Below are 12,576 nucleotides of genomic sequence, written 5' to 3'. Positions count from 1 at the left end.
CAGGACTGCACAGAAGACAAGCTACAATCCACCCCAAACGTCTTCCTCAAGCCCCTGAAGTCGCTGAGGGTGAGATTTGTAGATCCAATCTGCTTCAGGCACTCCTGAAGGTCTCTCTCCGACCATATTTCACCTTGTTTATGCAGGTCAGTACAGCAGTTGCCAGCCCTGTCTGCTGTGGGGAACTGGTATTTTCCAGGACAGCATTTCTACAGCTGCCGCCTAATGCAGGGCCCTCCTTCCCCCCTGCCATCCCACTGACCTGCCACAGCAGACAGTTCCTCTTACAGAACAGCATCAGTTCTTTTATACATTGGGAAAAAGAGAGCTACATATCTTATGCATCACAACACTGTCTGTTAACTTCTTTATAGCTCAAAGCCCAATTCCCCATCTCCTCTCTGTGTTTCTGAGTTGTCTTGGCTGAATTCTCAAGCTCTTGTGGTGAGAAGAATTGTTCTGAATGCCCACAAGATGAGCCAGACTTAGTCACAAAAGTGATCAGGCTGGGTCAGACTAAAAGTCTACCCCTTTAAGCCATTGCTTAAGGAAACAGTGTGAGAGCAGGGCACACATGTATTGATCCTTCCTTGGCAGGTCAGGAATGACTCAAGGCGGAAAGCTGCACCTGGGGAACTGCGTTAGATGAAAAACTAACTCCTTTTTTTATTTTAAGCACAACACCTACAGCGTCATTGTTCTGCCTTGTGAACTAGTTCCTTTTTCACCTCTCCAAACCATTCATCAATGTCTATGGATTCTCTCCATGGTCACCTCTTTTCCAAACAAAAGAATCAGAATCTGTCACCTGCCCTCAGAGAACGTACCACATCTCTGACCAGCCAACCGCCCTTTTCTGTATCCTTTTCAGTCCTGTCCCTTTTTTGTATCCTTTTCAGTCCTGTCCCTTTTTTGGGGTGTGGCAAGGAAAACCGTAGGGAGCATTCAAAATACAAGAGCAATACGCAATGATATAGAAACAAAGATGTTTCTTGCCTTGTTCACAGAATCACAGAATGGTAGGGGTTGGAAGGGACCTCTGTGGGTCATCTAGTCCAACCCCCCTGCCGAAGCAGGGTCACCTACACCAGGCTGCACAGGACCTTGTCCAGGTGGGTCTTGAATATCTCCAGAGAAGGAGACTCCACAACCTCCCTGGGCAGCCTGTTCCAGTGCTCCGTCACCCTCAGAGGGAAGAAGTTCTTCCTCATGTTCAGACGGAACTTCCTCTGCCTCAGTCTGTGCCCATTGCCCCTTGTCCTGTCTCTGGGCACCACTGAAAAGAGCTTGGCCCCATCCTCCTGACACCCACCCTTCAGATATTTATAAGCATTTATAAGGTCCTCTCGCAGCCTTCTCTTCTTCAGGCTGAACAAGCCCAGCTCCCTCAGCCTCTCCTCGTAGGGGAGATGTTCCAGTCCCCTCATCATCCTCGTAGCCCTCCGCTGGACTCTCTCCAGTAGCTCTTCATCTTTCTTGAAGTGGGGAGCCCAGAACTGGACACAGTACTCCAGATGAGGCCTCACCAGGGCAGTGTAGAGGGGAAGGAGAACCTCCCTCGTCCTGCTGGCCACACTCTTCTTGATGCACCCCAGGATCCCATTGGCTTTCTTGGCAGCCAGGGCACACTGCTGGCTCATGGTTAACCTGTCGTCCACCAGGACGCCCAGGTCCCTCTCCGCAGAGCTGCTCTCCAGCAGGTCCACCCCAAGCCTGTACTGGTGCATGAGGTTGTTCCTCCCCAGGTGCAGGACGCTGCATTTGCCTTTGTTGAACCTCATCAAGTTCCTCTCTGCCCAGCTTTCCAGCCTATCCAGGTCACGCTGAATGGCAGCACAGCCTTCCGGTGTGTCTACCACTCCTCCCAGTTTGGTGCCATCAGCAAACTTGCTGAGGGTACATTCTAACTCTTCATCCAGGTCGTTGATGAAGAAGTTAAACAAGACTGGGCCCAGTACTGACCCCGGGGGGACACCACTTGTTACCAGCCTCCAACTAGACTCAGCGTCGCTGATGACAGCCCTCTGAGTTCTGCCATTCAGCCAGTTCTCTATCCACTTCACCGACCACTCATCCAGCCCACACTTCCTCAGCTTCCCTAGGAGGATATCATGGGAGACTGTGTCGAAAGCCTTGCTGAAGTCAAGGTAGACAACATCCATGGCTCTCCCTTCATCTACCCAGCCAGTCATGTCATTGTAGAAAGCTATCAGATTGGTCAGGCATGATTTCCCCTTGGTGAATCCATGCTGACTACTCCTGATAACCTTCTTTTCTTCCACTTGCTTCATGATGGCCTCCAGGATAAGCTGCTCCATCACCTTTCCCGGGATGGAGGTGAGGCTGACCAGCCTGTAGTTCCCTGGGTCCTCCTTCTTGCCCTTTTTGAAGATTGGAGTGACATTGGCCTTTCTCCAGTCCTCGGGCACCTCTCCTGTCCTCCAGGACCTCTCAAAGATGATGGAGAGTGGCTCAGCAATGACATCCGCCAGCTCCCTCAGCACTCGTGGGTGCATTCCATCGGGGCCCATGGATCTGTGGACATCCAAATCACTTAAGCGATCCCTCACACAGTCCTCCTCGACCAAGGGAAAGTCATCCTCTCTGTGAGCTTCTTCTTTTACCTCCGGGGCCTGGGATTTCTGAGGGCCAGTCTTAGCACTGAAGACTGAAGCAAAGAAGGCATTCAGTAGCTCTGCCTTCTCCGCATCCTCCGTCACCAGGACACCCGCCTCATTCAGCAGTGGCCCCACGTTGTCCCTAGCCTTCCTTTTGCTGCTGATGTAGTTGAAGAAGCCCTTCTTGTTGTTTTTGACATCCCTTGCCAGCTTCAATTCCAGGTGAGCCTTGGCCTTCCTCATCGCATCCCTGCATGCTCTCACCACGTTTCTGTACTCTTCCCAAGTGGCCTGTCCCTCTTTCCACATTCCATGGACCTTTCTCTTCTGCCTGATCTCCGCTAGAAGCTCCTTGTTTAACCATGCACGTCTCCTGCCTCCTTTGCTAGATTTCCTGTGCATGGAAGAAGTGCTGTTTAAAGAGCGACCAGCACTCATGGACCCCCCTGCCTTCGAGAGCCCTGGCCCACAGGATTCCTCCCAGTAGCTCCTTGAAGAGGGAAAAGTCAGCCCTCCTGAGGTCCAGGGTTTTGATCCTCCTTATCGCCCTGCTTCCTCCACGCAGGATCCTGAACTCAACCATTTCATGGTCACTGCAGCCGAGTCTACCTCCAACCTTCACATCCTCCACCAGTCCCCTTCCTTGTTTGTTAACACAAGGTCCAGCAGCGCGCCTTTCCTTGTTGGCTTGTTGGCTCCTCCACCACTTGCATCAGAAAGTTCCAAGTTCTTCCTCATAGTTCCTTAAATCCTATTTGCTATTTTGACCACCACGACCGAGACTGTTTCAGAACACTTCAAAATGACTCAGTTTTCTAGCCCTTTTCTCCACCTTTGCCTTTGGCACCTTCCAGAACTACTCCCTCCACATTCTCTGTGTGCTTTGAGCAAATAATTGAGGGCCGAGTTGTTCAGCTGTTAATCTGCAAGGGTAAATACCTGTATCCATTCACAGGCAACAGCTTTCATGAGAAATAACCCACAACGGGATTGCTCAGTCCCAACCTCCGAGTACCTCTTCCGCATAGAAAGGGGAGTCCTTGCATCAGAGATCATATAGTTTGGACAAAAAGAGAGACATCAGAGAGACAGGACGGGGCACAAGAGGGTAAAGCCATCTCATCCAGAACAGCAGAGAAAGTTGGCACCGGAACCAGATACAGTATCCCTAACAAACCCAGAAACTCAAAACACAGTGCATTGAGCAGTAGCCCTCCAACAGCTCTACTACTCTGTAAAGTAGCTGTGGTGCTTTCAGAGTACAACAGGCAAAACAAAAACCTATGCTGCTATCCAGACACCTAGCCCTGCGCTCATTAGGAAGCCTGCACAGGTGATGCTTCGGACAGACAGTTCTCCAGGGTTATCAGCTGAACAGCCTGCACCAACCTGCAACTCTGACACCTGGCTACAGTGCCTTACTCTGAGCTTCTCACTGCTGCTCTCCTGCCATAACCCTCATGACACATCAGTGCTGGGAAGCACAAGAAACTGGCTCCAAACAGCCTGCCCTGGCCTCATACACTGAGTTGTAAATGAGAGGAACGAAGCTACACAACCTTCTTGGACATTACCTGCTATGCTTGGACATCTCGGGGAAAAAACACCAAAAACCTCTCAAGAAGAATTCTATTTTATAATATCATTTAAGCAGTAAACATGGGATCTTACAACATCACTACAGACTTTGTCAGTACTTTCTAGTAGTATGTTAGGAACTGCATCTAATGTTTAACTCTTGTCATTTGCTCACTTGCCTTCTCTTCTTGGCAAAGAAGGCACATGAACATTCAAAGCACCATTCCTTCCCTTTGCCCATATATCACCACCACCTGGTAAGTTTTATCCTTCTGTTGGGATTCAGTTGCATCAAAACAGCCAATTGATACTAACCAATGTTCTCCTGGAGCTTCTCAGTCTTCCAAGCATTTTAAAGGATAAGGCAAAACACCCACGGAATTGTATCTGAATTGGTTGACCTGAAAGCACTTCTGAGATTCCAGGTGCACTCTTGTCCTACAACCGAATTTCATCCAAGGGAAATGCAGTGACACACCAGATATACACTGTATCTTGGCTCTTGCCTAATATGGGTTCATTTCTAAAAGCAGGGAGGGAAAAACGACCACATAACCTAGAGTCATATCCAATCCTCACTCATTCGGAACACACCCAAAGAGACTTCAGAGCAGTGACATTCTTTGTTGTCACAGCTTCATTTTGAGGTCTTCAGTTGCCACAGTGGCATGGATCTTCTGAACTTCAGCTCGCAATCTCACCATGGGATGCCTGAGGAGCATAGTGTACTTGTTGAAAATGAGAACTTGCAGTCCAAAACAGACTCCTGGCCTTAGATAGCTACATTATTGCTATGCACAAGGATCACTATATATCTTGTTAAAAGCACATGCAATTAACTGTGACTTTTTCAAATGTAGCAACCTAGACAGGAAAGCTTGAAGGAGTAGCTCAAAGCAGCAGAGCACTCGCTGCCACCAAGCTGTATACACACTGGGGGGAGGACAGGCATGTCAAGAAGGGCAGCCCTATCTTCTGAAGTTGTGCTGTTGCTGAGCAAGAAACAAGGGTATAGACATCACAGCCCAACAAGAAGGCTGCCACACGAACGTGGCTGGGAGAAGACCTGTGTTCCAGTCTGGAATCCCATAATTGCTGATGCATTTTTGCAACAAATGGTCACTAAATATCATACAAAACTGGTACCAAGACAATTGTCTGGAGTTCAGGTCTTACTCCTCTCTGTCCTGTGTACACCTCCACCACTGGTCTTATCAATCTCCTCTGTTACCACCCAATGGGACAGTTTCAGCTGGAGAGGTAGACAATTATCTCAGCTCTGCTTCCAGCTGGCAGCTCTTTCCTAGCCACATGTGCATCCCTCAAGCTAAGGAGTGGTTGGAAACTATTGAAGAAAACAAGAACAGTGATGGAACCACATGCTATTTTTGAATGAGAGAGCTGGTTACTTCTTCTTTTATTCAGAGGGTTGTCATCAGCGGCGCTGAGTCTAGTTGGAGACCGGTAACTAGTGGTGTTCCCCAGGGGTCAGTACTGGGCCCAGTCTTTTTTAACTTCTTCATCAATGACCTGGATGACACCAAACTGGGAGGAGTGGTGGATACACCAGAAGGCTGTGCTGCCATTCAGCGAGACCTGGACAGGCTGGAGAGCTGGGCGCAGAGGAACCTGATGAAGTTCAACAAGGGCAAGTGCAGGGTCCTGCACCTGAGGAGGACCAATACCATGCACCAGTACAGGCTCAGGGCTGACCTGCTGAAGAGCAGCTCTGCGGAGGGGGACCTAGGAGTGCTGGCGGATGACAGGTTAACCATGAGCCAGCAGTGTGCCCTGGCTGCCAAGAAGGCCAATGGGATCCTGGGGTGCATTAAGAGGAGTGTGGCCAGCAGGTCGAAGGGAGGTTCTCCTCCCCCTCTACTCTGCCCTAGTCAGGCCCCATCTGGAGTACTGTGTCCAGTTCTGGGCTCCCCACTTCAAGAAAGATGAGGAGCTACTCAAGACAGTCCAGCGGAGGGCTACAAAGATGATTAGGGCACTGGAGTATCTCTTCTATGAGGAAAGGCCAGGGGAGCTGGGCTTGTTCAGCCTGAAGAAGAGAAAGCTGAGAGGGGACCTTATGAATGCCTATAAATATCTTAAGGGTGGGTGTCAAGAGGATGGGGCCAGACTCTTTTCAGTGGTGCCCAGTGACAGGACAAGGAGCAGTGGGCACAAACTGAAGCACAGGAAGTTCCGTCTGAACACGAGGAAGAACTTCTTCCCTCTGAGGGTGACGGAGCACTGGAACAGGCTGCCCAGGGAGGTTGTGGAGTCTCCTTCTCTGGAGTTATTCAAGACCTGCCTGGACAAGATCCTGTGCAGCCTGGTGTAGGTGACCATGCTTCGGCAGGGGGGTTGGACTAGATGTCCCACAGAGGTCCCTTCCAACCCCTAACATTCGGTGATTCTATGATTCTTCATCAACAACCTGGATGAAGATTTAGAATGTACCCTCAGCAAGTTTGCTGATGACACCAAACTGGGAGGTGTGGTAGACACACCGGAAGGCTGTGCTGCCATTCAGCGTGACCTGGACAGGCTGGAAAGTTGGGCAGAGAGGAACCTGATGAGGTTCAACAAAGGCAAATGCAGGGTCCTGCACCTGGGGAGGAACAACCTCATGCACCAGTACAGGCTTGGGGTGGACCTGCTGGAGAGCAGCTCTGCGGAGAGGGACCTGGGCGTCCTGGTGGACGACAGGTTAACCATGAGCCAGCAGTGTGCCCTGGCTGCCAAGAAAGCCAATGGGATCCTGGGGTGCATCAAGAAGAGTGTGGCCAGCAGGACGAGGGATGTTCTCCTTCCCCTCTACACTGCCCTGGTGAGGCCTCATCTGGAGTACTGTGTCCAGTTCTGGGCTCCCCACTTCAAGAAAGATGAAGAGCTACTGGAGAGAGTCCAGCGGAGGGCTACGAGGATGATGAGGGGACTGGAACATCTCCCCTACGAGGAGAGGCTGAGGGAGCTGGGCTTGTTCAGCCTGAAGAAGAGAAGGCTGCGAGAGGACCTTATAAATGCTTATAAATATCTGAAGGGTGGGTGTCAGGAGGATGGGGCCAAGCTCTTTTCAGTGGTGCCCAGAGACAGGACAAGGGGCAATGGGCACAAACTGAGGCACAGGAAGTTCCCTCTGAACATGAGGAAGAACTTCTTCCCTCTGAGGGTGACGGAGCACTGGAACAGGCTGCCCAGGGAGGCTGTGGAGTCTCCTTCTCTGGAGATATTCAAGACCCGCCTGGACAAGGTCCTGTGCAGCCTGCTGTAGGTGACCCTGCTTCGGCAGGAGGGTTGGACTAGATGACCCACAGAGGTCCTTTCCAGCCCCTACTATTCTGTGATTCTGTGATTTACTCCACAGGCAATTACATGTGCTGAAAACCCATCTACTAGATCACATTCCCTGGAAACTCAGATGTGGAGACAGCTAGTCTGCGCCTGGAGTGGGTGTAGGAATAAGACAAAGTTGAGTAACAGAATACCTGTCAAAAAAGCTGTACTTTTGGGCACACCCTGGAACAGCATGATAGGTACCTACACTGAAATCTGCTTCAAGCTGTCCTTCAGATGGTCCTGAACTCGCTTTAACATTCCTGGCAAAGTTGGCACATAGCACATCTACAAGCGCATCATAACTCAAGTCTCTGAGGAAACGCATGGCAGCATTCCATATCCATTGGAGTTGGCTAGGCACTGCAGGCTTTTCACCCAGGTACATCAAATTGCTGAAATTCAGAGGATTGCTCTGATAGAAGTTGGTTACAGGCTGCAAATAACTTCAGTCTTGTGGCAGTTAACCTTGATGCCACACCCCTGAATGCCCCAACCTCCTTCAAGTCTCTAGTCCCCTTGAGAATTACCAAGGGGTAAGGCCAGAGTCATTGTCATTTGATGTCAGCAACACTCCATTTTTTACTAAAAAACACTCTCCATTAGGCAGAGACAGAGTCTTAGTAGCATAAGTCCACTACAGAAGACCCATAGGAGAGTAGAATTTTACACTAACTTCCAGAAGGAAACCAGCAACAGACATTACGTATGCACTTCCCAAAGCAAATACACAGCAGGAAATGCAGTAGACCAAACTTCATTAAACACTCACTATGAAAGAATTCCATGATATAATTAGCACTTTTTTTGCTCAGGAATCTCAAAGACGCCATGGGTCAGAGCTGCAAGGGATCAGACAGAACTGTGGGGACTACCTGCATGCATACATGCTCTGGTGGGTGCTGTCAGTCTCTCACTTTCCTATGCAATAAACACTGGGAGGGAAGAAATCGCCATTTCTCTCTTCCCCTTTACCTCTGCTGCACAAGAACAAAAGGAAAAAAAAAATATTTGAGAACGCTGTTGCAGAGATCAAAAGCCTTTTTCTACTGGCGCTGACCTAGATCTTTCATTCTTACTAGAGGGAAAAAAAACACTTAAAGGAACATTGTCAAAACTGTTAGGTCTAAAAATAGACTTACCTTGGCAGTGCTCCCATCTAGATGGGCTCATATTAAGGCGTGCAAACTCACTGTCCCCATGCATACACCAATCCTTTCATCAATCAGGAAGCACTGGTACTAGACAGCCCAAAGGAGCTTCCAGTCCACCTAATCTGTTTTGGGACACTAAGGTGTATCTTATATGTAACTGGCAAGGAACTGTAGTATCCTCCAAATTCCTATTTCATATTTGCAAATCCATCACTGTCAGCTATCCCAGTAAAAAATTTGGGATACTTTCCTTAAGTAAACTACTAGACATTCGTTGCCATAACTAAACTCCAGCACTCCATGCTAAGACAGCATTAAAAATAATCAAATTTGAGGAAGATTTCAACAGTTTGTTGGATAAAATGAAATGAGAATTTTTCAAAGATTCTCCTCAAGCTATAAGTTACAAAATATCTTCACTTTAGCCACTCAAGAGTATTTCTGAAAGGAGAAACAAAGGGTCTCCTGGTTCATGGCCGAGGCCGACAAACAGGCAGTTTCTACAGAACAGTAGCAGTGGCGGAGCTGGTGGGGCAGCGGATGTTGGCTCTGGCCAGGAACTCCCATGCTCCCAGATCCGTGCTTCCCTCATGCCCCAGGGAGCTCTCCACTCCCTGCCCGTTGCACCCCAGAGCCAGCCACTTGTGAGTCTGCACAAGAAGCCAGTTGGCCCAGCCGTCCAGAAGCCTTGCTACACTCCATAAAAAGCTCGGAAGACCCAGGAACTCCATCCTAGCCAAGCTCCCAGCCGTCCAGAAGCCTTGCTACACTCCATAAAAAGGTCTGAGGACCCAGGAAGCCCATCCTAGCCAAGCTCCCAGCTGACAACCACAGAGACTGGAAGGCCAGACAACTTCAGCTTAAACCAGGTTTTCAGGGCTTTCCTTATTTCCAAGCTTCCAGAGCTGACCCACAGCAGGTTATGCTCTCAAGATCCCAAGCAGCAAACCAGGAAATGTTTTTTCCAATGAAAACAAAGAAATCAAACAACTAGGGAAAAAAAAAAAGCAGTCTATGTTTCCCAAGTCCAAGACATTTTGAGTTCAGCAAACTGGCATTTTCCTACAAAACTATCAATTTAGATGATTCCATGGTAACTTTACTTTTGACTAGAGTATGATCTGCACACTGTGGAGATCAGAACCAATGAGGGACGAGTCACCTCTCAGCTTCCCAAACAGAAGCTGCAATGCCACATGTTACCTGCCTAAGGTCACAGTTCATGAAAAGAATGCGGCTCACACCCAGCGCTCCAATGTGGCAGAAAATGCATTAAGATAAAAGCATACTTTTAAACACAGTCATACAAAGAAACATAGTTCCAACAGAAAATGATGGATAAGAAAAGGCCATAAATGTACATGCGCTACATTCACACAAAGTAGTTGCAGCCACACAGCTACTTGTGCTGAAGAAGTAAGTAGTCATCCTGCTGTACTAGTGTGAGGGTAACAGAATTATGCAAAGGCAAGAAAGTTGAGGGAGAAAAACCCAAAATGGGAGGCAAGCAGAATATACAGACAGGAAAGCCTGTTCTGAGATACCACAGCAGGGATACATCCTGGGGGAAGGAAATGGGAAGAAGGAGTTAAAGAAAAAAATCCCATCTCAGGAGAAGTGAAAGGCACTGCTTCCCAAAGCTTTAGCGGAGCTTTACTTCATTAATATTTACAAAGCTTTTAGAGATTCTCAGATAGAAAGCACTGCAGATATGACAGGAATTATTACAGACCTGTAAAGATCTAGCAAACAGGCTGAGAAGGACTTTAAGTGAATAAAGGAAGACGACATTAGAGACCACACTGAAACAGGGGTTGCTGCTGGCATATGAACCATCTGGTGCATGGCAGGCCGTTTCATTTACTTACCCATGACCGGGCATGCATGCCCAGTTCATGCTGCTAAGTTTTTCCCACCAAAGAAGCAATGTTTTTAATCAGGACCACTACCCTGCTTCTTTACACCATTACAGTCTTTGAAACCGCCATTCAGTAAAGCAGCCTGTGCATGAGAAATCCGTTTGACTCATGGAGAGGCTTACAGACAACTTTGGATATACGCAGATACCTTTTGAGACACAGTGGTTTTGTCTAACTTTATTCGAGCTTGCCTAGGAAGCTGTTTTTCAGGGACGCTGAGCTGCCCACTGCCTTCAGTTTGGCCAAGTTTTCGCTGGACTATCATCTGCACGGCTCACTTGGGTACTCGGCAAAAGACAGCTTCAGCATGATTTCCAGCCATAAAGCAAGTGGTCTTTGATGGAACTGTACATCTCAGCCTACCTAAGAAGGAAAGCTCAAGGCGGTCTCAAGATGAGCACCCCAAGCAAACCAACATACCCCAAAGTAAGCATAGGAGAGGGGTCAGGTGGCCGGATTTCACACTGTGGACTTCCAAAACTTCCCCAAGGGCACAGAAGAAAGCAAGGTGGGACCCAAAGGCCAGGATTCTCAATGCCTCACTCTCCAGCGCTAGAAACCCAAGTGAATTTTGGAAGCAGGCGGGAAAGCGCACCTGCCACCGCTCTCCTGCAGCCCCCGCAAGCCCCCCGGCAGGGCAGCACGCAGCCAGCGCCACGCTGCCAGGAGCCCAGCATCTGCCCCAAGAGCTCAGCGAAGCGCCCGCCCCTCCAGCCCTCGGTGGCACCACCCGAGTTACCGGGTACATCCCCCGGAGCCGGGCCCCTCGGCCCCCGGGCTGCTGCACCTCCCGCGCCGGAGGGCCCGCCGGGCAGCCGGGAGGCACCGCGGGACGGCGGCGGGGCGGGGGGGAAGGCGCCCGGCGAGCGGAGCGGGGCCGCTTCGGAGGAGCCCCCGCCGGGAGAGGCGGCACCTCCGGGCCCGCCGGGAAGTTGCCGGGCTGAAGCCTCCGGCCGCCGCAGGCCGGGCGGACGGCCCCCGCCGGGCGGGGGGGGCCCGACCCCGCGGAGCCCGGCCCGGGGGCAGGCGCCGCGGGCGAGGCCGGTGCAGCGGGCGGCGGAGCGGGCCCGCCGGTCCCCGCCGCGGCGCAGGTGAGCGCCCGGGGGAGGAGACGGGGGAGGGCCCCCGGGGGGCGGCGGGGCGGGGGGCGCGGAGCCCTTACCTTCCACCGCCATCCTCCCGGCCTCGCATAGCGCGCCGGCCCGGCCCGGCCCCGGCCGCCGCTCCCGCGCGGGCCGCGCTCATCTGCGGCCGCGGCGATCAACCTGCCGCGCGCCCGCTGACGGGCGGGCGGGGCCGCGCGCCGCCCCGCGGCGCCCTGGGAAGTGTAGTCCCGGCGCGGGCCCGCCCCGCCGCCCGCGGGGCCTCCGCGTTTCCCTGCCGAGGAGCGGCGCGAGCAGCGCGGGGGGCGGCGGCGGCGGGGCTGGAGTGGTGGTGGCCGCCGCGAGGCGTGGGGAGAAGGGGCTGAGGCGCCCACGCACGCCAGGTCCTGGGTGGCGTTTCAGCCCCTGCGAGCTGCGGCCTGGCGGCTCCAGGGGACCGGGGTGTCAGCCCGTCCCGCCGCTCTGCCCGCGGGGAAGCAGAAAGGCACACCGAGAGCACCGGGAGCTGGCCCTCCTGCTTGCTCCGTTCGCCATCGTTACTCCCTCCAACTCTGGCAGATCGTCCAAAAACTCCAGGAGAACGAAGGTTAGGGACACGGTAACGGAGCCTTTGCATCGGCCAAAACAACCTGACACCCTCAAGGTCTGTCCTAAAATGTTTGCTGTCCAAAACACGGCTGTGGGTTTGTAGCCATTTCAATTTCATTTTATCATAGAATCATAGAAAGGTTTGAGTTGGAAGGGACCTTAAAGGTCATCTGGTTCCAACCCCCCTGCCACGAGCAGGGACATCATCCACCACACCAGGCTGCTAAGAGCTCCCTCCAACCTGGCCTTGAACACTACCAGGGAGGGGGCATCCACAGCTTCTCTGGGC

The 12,576-nt window shown here is 51.5% G+C and overlaps 1 protein-coding gene across 3 annotated transcripts in view; it reads right to left on the bottom strand.

Moving 5' to 3' along the window:
• SAMD12 (sterile alpha motif domain containing 12) overlaps window positions 1–11,848 on the bottom strand; it is a 187,508-nt gene extending 175,660 nt beyond the window's left edge. For all 3 annotated transcript variants that reach the window (XM_075415648.1, XM_075415650.1, XM_075415649.1), the window contains exon 1: window positions 11,759–11,848. In XM_075415648.1, the coding sequence (XP_075271763.1) occupies window positions 11,759–11,771 (13 nt within the window). In that variant the 5' untranslated portion in view covers window positions 11,772–11,848. The remainder of the gene's footprint in view (window positions 1–11,758) is intronic.
• Window positions 11,849–12,576: the final 728 nt, after the last annotated feature.

This window comes from Opisthocomus hoazin, chromosome 3 (genome assembly GCF_030867145.1).
Source record: "Opisthocomus hoazin isolate bOpiHoa1 chromosome 3, bOpiHoa1.hap1, whole genome shotgun sequence".
NCBI lineage: Eukaryota > Metazoa > Chordata > Aves > Opisthocomiformes > Opisthocomidae > Opisthocomus > Opisthocomus hoazin.
The sequence above is the reverse complement of the archived record's forward strand: the minus strand, read 5'-3'. Positions and strand labels throughout refer to the sequence as shown.